Source organism: Pteropus vampyrus, unplaced genomic scaffold (assembly GCF_000151845.1).
Source record: "Pteropus vampyrus isolate Shadow unplaced genomic scaffold, Pvam_2.0 Scaffold6, whole genome shotgun sequence".
NCBI classification, from domain to species: Eukaryota; Metazoa; Chordata; class Mammalia; order Chiroptera; family Pteropodidae; genus Pteropus; species Pteropus vampyrus.
The window spans coordinates 506,872-524,299 of record NW_011888787.1 but is presented as its reverse complement, the minus strand read 5'-3'; the positions used below and the strand labels follow the sequence as shown (position 1 = coordinate 524,299).

Here is a 17,428-nt window from a genome sequence, read left to right as displayed (position 1 = left end):
GGGGCGATCAGCTGCGTGTCACTGTGTGGTCTGAGGCACATCCCCCTGTGCCGGCTTCCCCTCCTAGCCTGCGAGTCTGCGGTGACTCCTTAGCAGGGAAAAGGTGCAGAACGAACAAGGAGTTGTAGAGATAATTTTAGGATTTCCTCCGCATAACCATCTCTGGGAAAATCTGAATTCAGACCGTGTGTACGGAGCTGGCTTTTTAAAAATAGCAAACCACTCTTAAGTTAGTTGTACAACGTTGAAAATGTCGCATCCTAGAAAATGTAGCATTCCTGCACGCGATGTGAAGTTCACGCTGGCAGCGAGCCGTGCTTTTGTCCTAAACGAGAAGTGGGTTAAGCGAACAGGCAGGAGCAAATGACCGTCAAAAAGGGCCCGCGTGGCTCCCTGGAGGCTGGCGAAGATCCCCGAGGTGGAGTTGGTAGGCTGGGCCCGTCTGTTCTTCAGTACCTCCAGCAGCGCCTGGTTTAGACTCAGAACAAACACGTAAGCCCCTCTTCCAAACACTGATATCCTCGTATCACGTGCTGTAGGTGAGTGTGCCTTTACCCAGAACTCAGCGTAGGCTCGGCACTTAATAAATAATCAGGCGATCATCCAGCCTGTGAGAAGGGCAGCCTGCTGTCTGTTGGAAGGAGCAGAGCCCGAGACACCATGCGCTAGGTAGCCTCAGATTTCTGCACAGACGCTTCCTGCCCGCAGATTGTCTTACTACGGTTCATGTACAAATGCCTATCAAATACAGAGTCAGTGATGGCAAACGGAAAACAGAAACCGGAGATGTCAGGCCCCCTGGAAACTCAAGGAGAGGAGTGTGTTGATCGTCACCCTGCCAGAGGGGACACTGAAACGGGCCGCCTTGCCCGCTGCCTCTGGCAGGTAGAGGACGGAGCTGTGAGTGACAAGTAGTTTTTCTTTCCGTTGGAAACATCATGCTTTTTGATTGACAGCGAGACATCTGCCTACCCAGTTGTACTTTTGGGGAAAAGAAAGAGGTGTTAGGTACAGCCTCCCACATACCCGAGAAACTAATCTCACCTCGAATTAGGAACACGTAGTAGATGTGTGATACCAGACCTGTTCCTCAAAGTGGGACTCAGAAGTGTTCACGCGATAGGGGTCGCAGCGTTATGGAAGCCTCATCTTCAGCAAGGGGAAGAGGCTGCCGTCTGACGCTAAAGTGGCAGAAAAACAGCAAAATGTCTGTGTCCAAAGTAGGGTCGGACACGGGTAGCTTCTACAGCAAGTGTCACTGTGGATTTATGTGGCCGGGACGAGTCCTTTATAACATGTCTTGCTCTTTTGATTGCCCTTCTGTTCAGTTTACTGATGATTTTTAAAATTTCATTTGTTTTCAGAACACACAGCTGTCTGCCCTTCGGAGCGACCTGAAGCCTGTCCCACCACAGCCCGCAGCCCCAGCCGGCCAGGACCAGAACGCCTCCCAGAACACCAGGCTGCAGCCGACTCCACCCATCACGGCACCAGCACCCAAGCCCGCCGCCCCCCCGCGCCCCCTGGACCGGGATAGTCCTGGGGTGGACAACAAGCTGATCCCGGCTGTCGGCAGCCCCGCCAGCTCCACCCCGCTGCCCCCGGATGGTGCCGGGTCCAACTCGACGCCCAACAACCGGGCGGTGACCCCTGTCTCCCAGGGGAGCAGCAGCTCCTCAGCAGATCCCAAAGCCCCTCCCCCCGCAGCGGTGCCCGGCGGAGAGGCCCCCTCGCTGGGAGAGAACCCCGACGGCCTGTCTCAAGAGCAGCTGGAGCACCGGGAGCGCTCCTTACAGACGCTCAGAGACATCCAGCGGATGCTTTTCCCTGATGAGAAAGAATTCACCGGGCAGGGTGGGGGACCGCAGCAGAGCACCGGCGTGCTGGACGGACCGCAGAAGAAGCCGGAAGGGCCGATCCAGGCCATGATGGCTCAGTCGCAGAGCCTGGGTAAGGGGCCTGGGCCCCGGACGGACGTGGGGGTGCTACTCGGCCCCCAGGGACACAGAGACGTGCCCTTCTCTCCAGACGAAATGGTCGCCCCGTCCCTGAACTCCCAGCCTGGGCCCATAGGACCCGACCACCTGGATCACATGACCCCTGAGCAGATAGCCTGGCTGAAGCTGCAGCAGGAGTTCTACGAGGAGAAGCGGAGGAAGCAGGAGCAGGTGGTGGTGCAGCAGTGCGCGCTGCAGGACGTGATGGCCCACCCGCACGGGCCCCGCAGCGTGGCCCGCGGGCCGCCCCCGCCCTACCAGATGGCGCCCGGCGAGGGCTGGGGGCCCGCGGGGCCCGAGCCGTTCGCCGACGGGATCGGCATGCCGCACTCTCTGCCCCCGCGGGGCATGGCGCCCCACCCCAGCATGCCAGGCGGCCAGATGCGCCTCCCCGGCTTTGCGGGCATGATAAACTCTGAAATGGAGGGGCCGAGTGTCCCCAACCCGGCGTCCAGACCAGGTCTTTCCGGAGTCAGTTGGCCAGACGATGTGCCAAAAATCCCAGACGGTCGAAACTTCCCGCCCGGCCAGGGCGTCTTCAGCGGCCCCGGCCGAGGGGAGCGCTTCCCCAACCCCCAGGGATTGTCCGAAGAGATGTTTCAACAGCAGCTGGCGGAGAAGCAGCTGGGCCTCCCGCCGGGCATGAGCGTGGAGGGCATCAGGCCCGGCATGGACATGAGCAGGATGATCGCAGGTTCCCAGCGACACATGGAGCCCGGGAATAACCCCATTTTCCCTCGAATACCCGTGGAGGGTCCCCTGAGTCCTTCACGGGGCGACTTTCCGAAAGGAATGCCCCCGCAGATGGGCCCCGGCCGGGAGCTGGAGTTCGGGATGGTGCCCGGCGGGATGAAGGCAGACGTCGGCCTGAGTGTCAGCATGGGGTCCAGCGCTCAGATGTTACCTCAGAAGGTGCGAGAGGCGGGGGCGGGCCCGGACGAGATGATGAAGTTGCGGCCCGGGGGCACGGACATGCTGCCTGCTCAGCAGAAGATGGTGCCGCTGCCCTTCGGGGAGCACCCCCAGCAGGAGTTCGGCATGGGCCCCCGGCCCTTCCTCCCCACGTCTCAGGGTCCAGGCAGCGGCGGCGGCTTGCGGAATCTCAGAGAACCAGTTGGGCCCGACCAAAGGACTAACAGCCGGCTCAGTCACATGCCACCACTACCTCTCAACCCTTCCAGTAACCCCCCTGGCCTCAACACGGCCCCCACAGTTCAGCGTGGCCTGGGGCGGAAGCCCTTGGATGTGTCTGTGGCAGGCAGCCAGGTGCATTCCCCAGGCATCAACCCTCTGAAGTCACCCACGATGCGCCAGGTCCAGTCGCCAATGCTGGGCTCCCCCTCCGGGAACCTCAAGTCCCCCCAGACTCCGTCGCAGCTGGCAGGCATGCTGGCGGGCCCAGCTGCTGCTGCTTCCATTAAGTCCCCCCCTGTCTTGGGATCTGCTGCTGCTTCGCCTGTCCACCTCAAGTCTCCGTCACTCCCCGCCCCGTCACCTGGGTGGACCTCCTCTCCAAAACCTCCCCTTCAGAGCCCGGGGATCCCTCCGAACCACAAAGCGCCCCTCACTATGGCCTCCCCTGCCATGCTGGGGAGTGTGGAGTCAGGTCAGTATGCCCGCATCCTCACAGGTGTACCCTGTAGCCGGGGTTTGCCGAAGCCTGATTCGGCTACTTTAAGAAAACTGGTGTCCTAACTTGATGATGCGAGCAGAGGCGGTGGGTGGCCTTTGCCGAGTTGGATGTATCTGTAGCAAGGGGCGTGGTCAGCTGGCGTCAGATCGTGTCCAAGACACACGGGCTCGTAGTGCAGTATGTCTGTCAGGACGGTTAAAAGGAGGAGGGACCGTGGGAACTCTGTCATTCCACGGAGTAATTTACGTTTGCTCAGTGAACACATGTTAGTGAAATAAAATGTCTTAACGGTAGCTGAATGTGGTTTCTTTAAATACCAGACCCACCCACTTCCAGAGGCTGCCCGCAAGTCAGGGGGTTCTGAGTATAATCCCCAGCGAAGACGGGAGGCTGCCGGGAGATGCGAGTGGTTCTCGTAAATACACGTTGACCACAGCGACAGTTACCAAAACCTCCTCCCTGGTAGACCGCTGTGCTCACAGATCAGCTACAATTTATCAGTATTTTCTGCCCAGGAGACGCTGTCGCTGATGACGGTGGTTTTGTGAACGGGACCGGAGGTGGTCAGTGGAAGATGAGTACTGAGGTGGAAATACTAGGTCCGAGCTCTGCGCACTTGAGAAAGACCAGAATGAGAATAAGACGGGAGATCGAGGCCCCGAGCCAGAGTCCCTCTGTTGGGTGGCGGTCCACAGAAGCCGCTCAGCGCCCTCAGACCTGTAGCTCACACGTCTCATGGGAGTCGATCACGAGTGCGCAGGGCGATGCGGCTGGTGCCTGGGGTGGGGGCGCCGGTCTGGCCTCCTAGCATACTAGTCCCTGGGTCGAATTCTGAATTCGATCGGCAAGGGGACGACCCGCTCACGGCGCATTCTTTGCAGTGAAACAGTTGTCTGTAACCAGTGTCTTTCCCGAGCTCGAGCTCATATTTCTAACGCATCTTTGGTGTGTTTGTCTACCTTTCTGTGGACCTGTTACCCGCACATCACGCCACGACCTCCCTCTGCACGCCCAGAGCTGGAGTCGAAGACAGATGACTTGTGTCCTGGGTCTGATAACACTGTCCTGTTCATCCGTCTCAGCCTGGCCTTGCTAGCTCATAATCGCAGGCCGCCAGCCTTCGAGAGGAATCTAATTCCCGGCCTGTTTTTGTTTTCTTTTGCTGCTTCTCCTAGGTGGCCCCCCACCCCCTACAGCCAGCCAGCCTGCCTCTGTGAATATCCCAGGGGGCCTCCCCTCTAGCACACCTTACACCATGCCTCCAGAGCCGACCCTGTCCCAGAACCCCCTGTCCATCATGATGTCGCGAATGTCCAAGTTTGCAATGCCCAGCTCCACCCCGTTGTACCACGATGCCATCAAGACTGTGGCCAGCTCGGACGACGACTCCCCGCCAGCTCGTTCTCCCAACTTGCCATCAATGAATAACATGCCAGGTAAGAAGTCGGGGAGACGGGGTGGGGCCTGCTGCCGGACCAGAGAAACTCCCGGCGTGTTTTCTCCATGGCTGTCGACCTCAATAGGCGGAGGTCCGACAAGTTAGTTTCAGTAGGATGGAAGTGTCTCGACTAGAGACCGATAATGACGATTTTTATTAGCCTGATTCAGTAAATGCTTATAAGAAAACAGGTTTTCTTCTGGTTTCTTTATAGAAGTTCTGATGCTTTTATTACCTGGATTTTTTTTGAGGGGAGGGTCCTCTTGGAGCAATATTGGAAGCATGCAGATTAGGGTGCCTTTTGTTCTCAAGTATCTTCCTGGAAGTGCACCCCTAAACCACAGCCACAGGGCTTCAGACGGTGGAGAAGCCCGTATCCTGGACGTGCGGCGCTTTAGGTCTGGCGCGGGGCCGCCCCTCCCTTCCCTGCCCCTTCCGCTCCTGCCCCGCTAAGCTCACTACCAGGAGGTGACGTGGGATGGCGAGGCGATCCGCAGAGATGCCGTGACTTTTCAGCCAGGGTTTCGGTTCCGGTTTCGGTTTCGGTTCCGGTTCCATTCCGGCCGTTAGGGATGCCCTTTGGTTACCAGAGATCCCAGTCGATCAGGTGGGGGCAGGCTCCGTGGACGGGGCAGGCTCCGTGGACAGCACAGGCCGCCGTCCTTCCCACACGCAGCGGCAGCTCCGCAGACCAGATGTGTGCGTGTCCCAGAGGTTCCCGTGGAATCTGCGTGTGTTCTTCTTTCGTTAAAGCTGTCACTTCTTCAACATTTCCTGTAACCCAGACGGAAATGCTCTCCCCGTTGACGAGGGCCTGTTGTTCTGATTCTAAGACATGTAGGACTGCGTAATCCTCCTGCTCCAGAAAGGACCGAACTTACGTCACTCAGACAGACGGTTCGCGTCTGTGGTCAATGTCTCCAGTGAGGAGGATGATACTCGTTTGCATGTTAACTTGGGACTTTTCACGCAGGAGACTTGCTTCCTGCTGTGCTGTCCACGCTCTCGGGTCAGGCAGTGTAAGGCTCGGTAACGTACTGTCTTGCAGGGCTGTTGGTTTGCGCGCCCCAGAGTGAATCATAACCTTACCGAGGGCAGAGCTCGTATGCCACGTGTTTTCCCTGCCTAGCGCCGTGTTCATTCGATGCGCACGATATTTTTTTTCTGTTAATTTATTCTAGTTTTTCTGAGTTGCTTTCGGTTAAGTTGATTTCTTTGATATCTTTATTTTTCTAGGAATGGGCATTAATACACAGAATCCTCGAATTTCAGGTCCCAACCCCGTGGTTCCGATGCCAACCCTCAGCCCAATGGGAATGACCCAGCCACTTTCTCACTCCAATCAGATGCCCTCTCCGAATGCCATGGGACCCAACATACCTCCTCACGGGGTCCCGATGGGGCCGGGCTTGATGACACACAATCCCATCATGGGGCACGGGTCCCAGGAGCCTCCGATGGTACCTCAAGGACGGCTGGGCTTTCCCCAGGGCTTCCCTCCGGTACAGTCTCCCCCGCAGCAAGTCCCCTTCCCCCACAACGGCCCCAGCGGGGGCCAGGGCAACTTCCCAGGAGGCATGGGTTTCCCCGGAGAAGGCCCCCTTGGCCGCCCCAGCAACCTGCCCCAGACTTCGGCAGACGCAGCACTTTGCAAGCCTGGAGGCCCAGGGGGCCCTGACTCCTTCGCCGTCCTGGGGAGCAGCGTGCCTTCAGTGTTTACAGACCCGGATCTGCAGGAGGTCATCCGGCCTGGGGCCACCGGGATACCCGAGTTCGATCTGTCCCGCATTATTCCCTCCGAGAAGCCTAGCCAGACACTGCAATATTTCCCTCGCGGGGAAGTCCCCGGCCGCAAGCAGCCGCAGGGCCCGGGGCCTGGGTTTTCGCACATGCAAGGCATGATGGGCGAACAGGCCCCCAGGATGGGACTGGCATTACCCGGCATGGGCGGTCCGGGGCCCGTGGGAACTCCGGACATCCCTCTTGGCACAGCTCCGTCTATGCCGGGCCACAGCCCGATGAGACCACCAGCCTTTCTCCAGCAAGGCATGATGGGACCTCACCATCGGATGATGTCACCAGCACAATCCACAATGCCCGGCCAGCCCACCCTGATGAGCAGTCCAGCCGCTGCCGTGGGCATGATCCCTGGCAAGGATCGGGGGCCTGCCGGGCTCTACACGCACCCCGGGCCCGTGGGCTCTCCGGGCATGATGATGTCCATGCCGGGCATGATGGGACCCCAACAGAACATCATGATCCCCCCACAGATGAGGCCCCGGGGCATGGCCGCTGACGTGGGCATGGGTGGCTTCAGCCAAGGGCCCGGCAACCCGGGAAACATGATGTTTTAAGCTGCTAAGGTCGGATGTGCCGATCCTTGTCGAGATGAGATTCCAGGTCCCGAGGGCTGCTTTGGGGGCGTCCTGGGGGACTGCTGGTCATGCAATAGGAGAACAGAGCCCCGAGGGCTGCTTTGGGGGTGGGGGGACTCGAGAATGTATGGATTTACCTGAAAACAAATGATTCATTTAATCAACAGGTGTGTTTTTTTTAAGATTTATTTTTTAAAAATTATTTTTGTGGACTTGGGTATCCCTACTTTCGGGAGTCTGTAGCCGTGCTTCGAGAATTGCCATCGGCACGTGTTGCACCGTCGTCTGTGTGTTTACGTCCTTCGGACTGGCTTCTCCCAGGATTCTTTTCTGGTTTTGTTTCTGTTTTGTTTTGTTTTGCTTTGGGCTTTTTTTTTTTTTTTTCCTGTGTGTACTGTACTATATTGTAAAAGGGATTTTAGCAGAGACTTTAGTCTTTGGGACAAGAGGACAGGAATGCTGGGCTGTTTACTTCAGGTGGAGAATCCATCTTCAGAGCTTTGGACTATTTTCTTTCAACTCCAGTGTATAGAAAAACCAAACTACGACCTCAGAGCAGAGTATTAATGAAAAGCACAAAAAAAGGAACTAAGTTCAGCGAGGGGTGGGGGGAGGGGGGAGATCTTTCTTTTTAAAAACGACGACGTTGAGGACATCGGTTTTTCGGTTCAGGTGCCCTTCAGCACTGCCTCTCCCCGGCTGCCAGCCGCCACCCCGCTCCCTCCCGCCGCCTCGGTTGAGTGCGGCTCCTTCCTCGGCCCCCAGGGCGACCCCTTCTTCCCGCCTCTCGTTTTCCCTATGGCAGCTGCAATACATGATGTTATTTTGGGGAAATGACTCTAGCGAAGCCTCGACTTCCATGCGGCGTGGTCCCGGCTGCCGCAGGGGGCCGTCTTGGGATGCTGAGGGTCTTCCTGTCCCTTCGTCTTTCCTTCCCCGACGTGCCCTTCCCTGCCCACCCAGATTCCGGTCTCCTTTCATTAGGAATTCCCAAGCGGATTTTATTAACGTGGGAGTGGAACAGATGCTAAAAGCTACCCAGGGTTTTGTTTTCGTTTTTTTTTGTTTTGTTTTTTGTTTTTTTTAATTTTCCGGTTCCTTCCCCTCCCCCCTCCCATGCGTAAGACGTTCTGTGTAACCTCCATTAAATTTGGTACAAAACCACTCACCAGAGCTGTGGTGTCAGAAAAATAAAATATATTGTTTCTTACAAAATCGAACTGCTTTTTTTTGTTGTTCGCTCGGATTCCCGTTCGTTCGGTATCGTGCGTGTGAGTTGCCGCGGGGCCCGGAAGCGCAGCGTCCTTGTGTCCGAGTGTTAGGAGCGGCGTGTCACCTGCCATCGCCGAGGAAGCACGTTTCTTGCTACTGAGAACCTTCTCATAAGTTTATCCCGTCCGGTTCCTACCTCCGTCATGAAACCCTAACTGCGGGCGGAGGGTGACCCAGGTCCCCAGGGCTGGCCACACCCTCTGGGAGCAATTAATGGTCCCGTCCCAGGAATATTTGTGTGAGCCCGGTCGGTGGCGTGAAGCAGTGAGGAAGGCACAGGTGTATTTAGCCATTTGAACGAGCTATGAAATGTCCTTGCAATGTCATCCCTGTGCTTGCAAACGTGGGTTTCCGCAGCCTGCGAGTGTCTGGTCCGTTAGTCCTCGCTGCCTGCCCAGAGTCCCCCATGCCCCCCCAGAGTCCCCCACGCCCCCTCAGAGTTCCCCCATGCCCCCCAGAGCCCTGCCCCTGCCCAGAGTCCCCCACGCCCGCCCAGCGTCCCTTGCATCCCCCTGGTCAGTCCGCACAGCCCCGCTCCCGGCTGCCTGCAGCACGTCCCTCTGTGCCCTGCTAGGGACGCGTCTGGGGCCTCGCTGTTTGCGTCCCTCTGCAGTTCGCTCTGTGCCGGTGTGCGCACTCCTCTTGAGTCGCAGGCCTGTTTAGCCCAGCCAGTGGGCGTCTGCGCAGCTTTGCTGCCAGGTGAATCGGAGGAGCCGCAGGTGCAGAGTCGTCTGCAGACAGGTGCGCGCGGGTTGGGCTCCGCTGGCGTCCACAGTCCGACTTCTACCTGATCGTTTCTGAGAAGCGGCTTTGGGAGCTCGTCCTCTTCCACGGTCAGCAGCCGTCTTCTCAGTGACAGAAGAGCCCCAGACGACAAAACCGAGGAGGTGACCTTTGGAGCACCCACTCCACCAGTCACCTGTTGTGTGTGCTCTTGCTAATTTTCGAGGTGCCCCCAGAACTAGGTGTTAATCCTCTTCGTTTGCAGATGAGAACACTGAGCTCACTAGTTTCAAGAATTCTGACACAGATCTATTCAGATGGTCTCAGATGGTGCAGATTTTATGTTGTAGAGAAATTAAGAGAATAAAAACGAAGATTTCCATTCCCTGGGTTTGGAGTATAGAAGAGAACGGGGAAACAAGCTTGGGGAGCATGAGCGGGGAGCCCAAGGAAGGTTGAGGCCTGGCATGTGTCCACTGGGCTGGCTTCTTGGGCAGCCCCACTCTCTGCTGCATGTGATGGAGCCGTGGGCACTAATGGTGTGTGGTCCTGGTGCCACTGTCCCAAGGGAGACAGACAGCCAAGGGCTGGCAGCCAGCGAGGCCGGGGATGTGGCTGGGAGAGGCCAGGGATGTGGCACCCCCGAGCAGCCCCCTGCTGGAGAACCTGCCATGGTGCAAAGCGGCTCCCCCGTGGCAAAGCAGTGAGTTTTGAAAAGACCCCTTGGTAAATTTTCATCCATTCACGTCGTCAGCATATGGCAACACGTTCCATCACGATGACGTCTGACACACTAAGTTCATTCGGGGTTTGGATGTAACGATTCCTAGTTTACAAAGATTGCCGTGAAATGAAATCGTATGTGAGAGACGGATGCTACTGCATGGAGACCTAATGATGCAAGGTTTTTAAAAATCAGGGAAAGGGTGATGGGGATGTTCATGTGCATATAACGTGTGAAGACCCGGCCTGGAGGGAACAGGTGTGATAATGATGTGTTTCTTCATTTCAGAGGTGACCGATGGGGTGTGCATCACAGCATTTCCTAAGGACTAATGAGGAATATGTGGTATTTTCCCTAAAACAACGTGAAATAATTTCCTTTTCAAGAGAAAATCGTAAATGAAAACAATTGTAGGGGTCTTATAAAGGGTGGGCATGAGAAAATAACAAATTTTAAAACAATTTTATGTATTTTAAAACTACCCTCTAAAAAAATGACCCAAAATTTTCCCCAGCCTCCCTACTCTGCTGCTGGCCTCAGGGCTGGCTCCCTGGGCATGTGACCCGTGCCGCTGCACAGGGCCCTGGCTGGCTTTCATGCTCTGCTATCACCTTATGAAATTCTTAATAACCTTTGAATAGGGAACCCCACGTTTCTGTTCTGCACTGGGACCCACAAATCATGTAGCAGGTGTGAATGAGAAATGACAGCAGCTCCAGGTGGCACTGGAGTCCTGGCCTCTGTTCTTACCGCCTCCTTCCCTGCAGGTGGGGGCGGGGGGCGCAAGGGGGTTGGTGGCGGCTGCGTTCCACTTAAACTGCCTGTGCTCCAGCCATTTCCCTGCCTTCCCTGAGTGCTTTCAGAGTGCCGAGAGCAGAGGGAAGCTGTATTTAAGACAAGGACTCATTTGTTCAGCAGCCACTTAGCGAGCACCTCCTGAGTGTCAACTTCTAAGGCTCAGAGGACCCAGAACAATATGGTCATTACCGTAGCGAACGTGTGGACGGTGCCATGGGCCGGAAGAGACGGGGACGCCTCAACAGAAAGGTGATTTTTGAGTTTACTCTTGAAGGAGGGAGGGTTTCCTGGGTGGAGGGTGGTGGCGGGAGCTCCAAGGAGCTGCCTGCTGAGACTTGATGGGCTTCTTAGGGCAGGTCACCGAGAACCTGGTGCGGCCCACTGAGGAGTTTGAACTTCAGAGTTTTAAGCAAGAGAGTTGGGTGATCACACTGGCTCCAGAAAGCTGGCTGCCCTGGAGCCTGGAGGGGGAGGGGGCGAGAGACCCCCCCCCCAGAGGTCACTGGGAAAAACTTGCTTATTCTACAAAATCCTTAGACTCGTTTTCTTTAAAAAACAAAACAAATCAAATTATACCATATTTCCCATGCTGTTTAAACAACGTGAACCATACGGCTACTCTCTGTTCTCTAACCCAGAGCGGTCATTTTTTCCAAAGTCACAAACTCTCATATTTAAGAAAAGTCATGGCGTCTTAATTCGGTGGTAAAATTTTAACGACACATTTAAATCAAAAGGTTTCTAAAGCACGAAAACCAGTTTGTGGCCAAGCATTTTCTATAGGAGGGAGTTAAATCATAAGCAAGGTCAAAAAGAAAGCGTGTGGTGAGGATTATATGAATAAAATCGTCTCTCCCTCTTTACGTGGCTCCTTCCTAGGCGGGTTACTGTAACAGACGCGATCTGTTCGCTGCCCGTAGGTGACCACGCTGCAGCTGTTAACTTTGTGGCTCGGTGCATAGTGGTGCTTGGTGACCCATCCTGCCAGAGGAGGAAGTTGAGTCTGTGATCACGGACCAAGAAGAAGGGGAGAAGGTTCAGAAACGATTTCCTCACACATATGTGAAGCGTGGAAAAATTCAGTTACTTCATTCACCAAACACACAAGAACTCAGTCTTCCCTTGCAAAATGCCCCCTCGATTATGGGGGACCCGAAGCAATTATGAGGGAACCTGGAGTTCCAGAGAACAGGATAAAAAACAAAACAAAACAAAACAGCGCTAACATAGTGCATGTCTTCGCTGTGGTGGGGACAGGGGGCCTGGACCGCATTGGGACTAGGTTCTCTGTGGCCCTCGGAGGCTTGGTCTTTCGTACTGTACAACCCGCCAATGAGAATGCAAGACACGGTGACTTCCTCTCTCCAGAGTCCGGAGCTGGGGTCGAGAGCAGAAAGAACTTATAGATCTCAATGGTACTTGGTGTGTAATTGATTAGTGTTGAGGGTAGATTTAAGTTTTCGAGTTTTTTATTTATTTTTCGGCCCCGGCCTAAGTTCTTTGTGTTAAAGTCTCCGGGAGCCTGTCCTCATTTCTCATCTTTACCAAGCTTCCAGGAGCCTTCGACACAGAATCCCACAGGTCCCTGGGGAGCCGCTTTCCCTGGGGACTCCTGCCTGTCCCTATGCATCACTCCCACTGAAGCCCACGCTTCCGGCTGTGCTTTAAGGTCTTGGTGTGCCGACCTCTAGTGGCTCCGTTCTCCTTGTCCAGTGTAGTCGCGCTGGGCCCAGCACCTCGCTGGAGACTGCGTCATCTCAATCGCATTCGGTCGAAATGTATTCGGTTACGGGGCATCATGGATTACCGTCGACGGTTCTCCCAGGCTTTGGTGAAGTTCTCTATTCTAGCTGTCAGTAGTTGAGCTATCAAAGATTTGTATACACGCACAGAGAGGTTTATGGATAGAAGTGTATATGTATCTTTAATATACTAATGTATATAAATAATTAAATGCCAGTTCTGAAATGTCAACACACTGCCGTGAAGATTAGTTTGCTTATTCCTTGTCAATGAAGCTGTAGAATCCCTAGAATTCTCTTCACTTCTTTCGTACTTAGTGTCTGCGGGCCTTTAAAATATAATTATTATCATTTAAAAGTGTAATAATACCAATAAGGGAGTGTAAAGATCACACCTGTACAAAGTATGAGTCGGGCATTACATGGCCCAGAAAAGAAAGGGCCTTTAGCACCGTGTAACAGAACTCACGGTTTCAGCCAGGACCTTTGTAAGAAGGTCCACGGTCACTTGAGCATTGAACATGTGCCTTACGTTCTGCACTGAGCTGGCACAATGGATTATAGGCAGAGTTTAATAGCCGCCTACGAGGAACCTGCCTCTAACTGAAGAGATAGGTACTAGCCATGACTACAGAATATAAGAACATTCCATTCTCAGTATCACCATATTCCATACAGAAATAACTGACAAATTAGCCAATAAAGACAGACGAGGGCCGTACAGAACGAAGTTGTCGGTGTCGCGATCAGAAGTCTGACCCGCTTCCCGCGTTATTAATCTCAACCCGTCCTCGAGTTGTTTCCATCAGCACATCCTGCCCCAGGCTCCGTCCTAGGCCTTCTGCTTACTCTTCCGATTCATCCAGTCGCAAATCACTAAATACCCTCTGTGTGCTGAAAACTCTACAATTTCTGTCTCCCTGTCAGCCTGTTCATGGGGGTTCTGGCTCACCTGGTCAGCTGGCACCTTGACACTGCCTTTCGGGTGACTTGCAGGCACCTCAAACTTAACAAAGTCTTAAACTTAACTTCTGACCTTTCCCCAAATCTAGTCTCCCTACCCCATTTCCCCGCCACAGTAAATGATATACATCTGCCCACCGATTCTCACGTCAGACACGCAGGAGTCATTCGCCAGTCTTCATTCCTCACGTAAAACCAGGAGCAAATCCTTTTACGTCTAGTTCCAAAAATCGATCGTAAATCCACCTCTTTTCTCCATTGCTCTAGTCCAAGTCACCAACTCTCGTCCGGCCTGTCACAGCAGGTTCTTAACTTCTACTTCCGCTCTTGCTGTCTGTCCCTCAGTCACGTAGCAGCCGAGCGACCTTACGAAGTACAGATCACGGACAGTGTCCTTCCTTGACACGCTTTAACGGCTGCCCAACGTAATTCGTGTAAGACCCGTAAGACCTTTGACAGGGCCGCTCTCCAGTTTCGCCTCACGCCCTTCTCCCCTCCCCTGCTGCCCTCCAGCCAGACCGTTCTCGTTCCGAATCTCCAGTGTGCCAAGCGCTGCCCGCCTCAGGACCGCGTCTGGTCCCTGGGATGGGCACCCTTGACTCCAGCCCTTCCTAGCGGCTGAGTCCTTCACGTCCTCCAGGTCTCAGCTTATCTGTTAAACTCCTCAGAAAGGCCTTTTCCGATGGCCCCATCAAAATGCCCACCCAGCCTCAACGCACATGCACACACGCACGCACGCGCACACACACACGCACGCACGCACACACATCACAACGCCTGTTTGCTTCCTAAGAGGGATCAGCAAATATTTGTTAAAGAAATGAGGGGGAGGAAGGATCGGCGTGAGTTGGGATGGCCAGGAGAGATTTCGTGGTGGTCATGGTACATGAGGTCATCCCCATATTAAAGCCCGGGGGTGGGGGACACACAGAGGGACAGCACAAACGAGGGGATGGGTGTGGGAAAGAGCAGGGGAAGACAATCGGGCACGGAAGGGAACAGCTCACCCAGAATAGTCGCTTGACTAATAGAATGTGAAACCGAAAAGGGAGACGAAGAAGAAGGGACTCAACCGCCAGGAAGAGAAATTTCATCTTGCTGCGGGGAGCAGTGGGAACCCACACTTTGGTCTCCATCAGGGGAATTATACGATGAGTATCTTAGAAATTGAGTCTGGCGGGGGCGTATGGGATGGATGGGAGCAAGGGGCAGTCCCCAGCCCGGGAGCGCTGACGGGCTGCGTGCATAGGTCGTGGAGGGCAGGCTGCGGGCAGTGGTGATGGACAGTGGACCGTGAAGCCAAGACAGCCGTGAGGGAAGGACCCCCAAGACTTCCTTAGATACTGGGGGAAAGAGGAGGGAGGAGTCGAACACGAGGCCAAGATTTGGAGACGGAGAAACCGAAAGAAAGAATCGTGGCAGGTGGCCATCGGGTCACGGGAGGCTGTGCTCCTGAGCATCCTCAGCGCTGATGCCACACAATGAATCAGCCTCCTTTTAGCCTTTCGCCTCTCCCAGTCCTGCCCTTAGGAGTAAATATAGAATAAGGACTGTCCTTGTTTCAAATGCCAGCCTTTCAGATAGTTGAAAACAGTTGTTATGTTCCTCCTAATTTTCTTTTCCCCAGGCTAAGTTCTGTGAGGTCCAACAATCAAGACCCAGGAGGCCTGGCTAAAGTTCCCTAACAGCCCCCATAGTTGTGTCCCGCTTTATTATAGCTCGTAAACTCCTTGAAAGCAGGGTGCCAAGAACCGAAGATGGTGTTCGGTGCCCCAGTTTCGTCTGATGAGCACAGTGAGGCTGTCGCCTCCTTTTATCTGAACTCAGTTCTACTAACAGGTGAAAGTTGTACTTTTTCCCCCCCTACTTTGGAATTTTAGGACATGAAAAACCCAAAATCTTTTTCATGTAAAAGAAGTCGTCCCTAAATATCCTAAATGTTTTTTGCTTATTTTTATCCCAAATTCAGAATTTTACAGTTATTCCTCTTCATTTCAATATTAATTTTGATCTGTTATTTAAGAATCTTACAAGTCCTTAGAAACTTGTTCTAACATTCTTTGTATTGGTTCCTTTTAATTTTTGTATCAAAAGCAAAGTTGTTAGGAATTTTCTGCCAAGTAATGAAAGGGACTAGAATAAAGTCCCGAAACTCATAATTAGAGCTACTCTTTTTTTTTTTTAATTCATTTCTTTTTATCGTGGTAAAAAAACAAAAACAAAAACAAAAACAAAAAACATAACATTTACCATTTTAACCATTTTTAAGTGGAGAATTCTGTGGCATTAGGTGCATTTTGCAGCCATCGCCACCATCCATCTCCAGGACTCGTCACCTTGCAAAACTGAAATTCCGTGCTCAATAAACAGTAACTCCTCATCCCCGCCGCCCAACCTGGGTGAGCACCATTCTATCCTGTCTCTGAATGTGACAACTCTAGACACCTCGCCTAAGTGTCCTTATTTGTCTTTTTGTGGCTGGCTTATTTCACCGAGCATATGTCCTCAAGATTCATCCATGTTGTAGCAAGTGTCAGAATTCCATTCCTCTCATATGTTTTTTGGGTTTTTTTTTTTTTTTTTAGGCAAGACAACCCTTGGTTGACCTCACAAATTGCGAGGAACTCGTCAGCTGACAATCCCTTATTTATTTATTTTTTTCGCCTACGGCACCTGGTCTCCCTAGGTGGTCTCCCATCCAAGTACTAACCAGGCCCGACCCTGCTTACCTTCCGAGATCAGATGGGATTGAGTTTGTTCAGGGTGGCGTGGCCATAGACTCCATTCCTTTTTGAGGCTGCATTATATTCCATTGTATGTATACAGCACCTTATTTACCCATCTAGCAATGAAGGGGTCACCTCCATCTCTCGACTGCTGTGAATAATGCTGCCTGAACAATACGTCTTTGGATCCCTGCTACTTAACTTCTTCTTCTCCTCCTCCTCCCTCCTCCTCATCTCTCTCTCACTTTAACTTCTTCTAGTCTGTTTCACATTTTTCTTTTACCTTTTTAAACTACAGAAGTAGAATTGCAAGATCGTACGATAATTCTGGGCTTGATGCTTTGAGGAGTTGCCGTACAGGTTTCCGTGGTAGCCATACCATTTTACATTCCCACCAGGAACGTGAAGGGCTCAGCATCCTTGCCAACACTTATTCTTTTCTATTTTCTAAATTATTTGTTCTATTTTTTTTTTTAAATAGACATCCTAACACTTCACACATACTAACAGGTGTGAAGTGGTATCTCGTTGTGGTTTCGGTTCGTAGTTCCCTGGTGACTAGTGATGTTGAGCATCGTTTTATGTGCTTAGAAGCCATTTGTGTATCTTTGGAGAAATGTCTATTCGAGTCCTTCGCGCACTTTTGAATTGGGTTATTTTGTGAGTGTGCATTGAGTCGTAGAGGTTCTTTATATATTCTGGATATTGATCCTCTATCAGAGAGATGATGTATAAACATTTCTCTGATTCCAGGGGCTGCCTTGTCACTCTGTTGAGAGTGTCCTTTGATGCACAAAATTTTTTAAACTTTGATGAAGTCTGACTTATCTATTTGCTCTTTTTTTTTGCCTATGCTTTTGGTGTCATATCCAAGAAATCACACTGCCAAATCCAAAGTCATGAAGCTTTTCCCGTTTTCTTCTGAGTTTTACAATTAGAGCCAATCTTTAGGTTGACGTCAGTTTAAGTAATTTATGAGTTTTTAAATGTACTTTCACACTTGCTTATCATCCTATTATCATCCAGCTCACATTTTT

General features: G+C 52.9%; 1 protein-coding gene and 1 pseudogene across 3 annotated transcripts in view; one reads left to right on the top strand and one right to left on the bottom strand.

Annotated features, from left to right (window-relative positions):
* Positions 1-8,663, top strand: part of BCL9 (B cell CLL/lymphoma 9) — a 13,299-nt gene extending 4,636 nt beyond the window's left edge. For 2 of the 3 annotated variants that reach the window (XM_011366316.2, XM_011366302.2), the window contains exons 5-7: positions 1,365-3,603; positions 4,806-5,066; positions 6,305-8,663. In XM_011366316.2, coding sequence (XP_011364618.1) covers positions 1,365-3,603; positions 4,806-5,066; positions 6,305-7,422 — 3,618 coding nt within the window. In that variant the 3' untranslated portion in view covers positions 7,423-8,663. The remainder of the gene's footprint in view (positions 1-1,364; positions 3,604-4,805; positions 5,067-6,304) is intronic. The other variant, XM_011366309.2, reaches the window with a different exon arrangement.
* Positions 8,664-16,326: 7,663 nt separating this feature from the next.
* LOC111745623 lies at positions 16,327-16,445 on the bottom strand (annotated as a pseudogene).
* Positions 16,446-17,428: the final 983 nt, after the last annotated feature.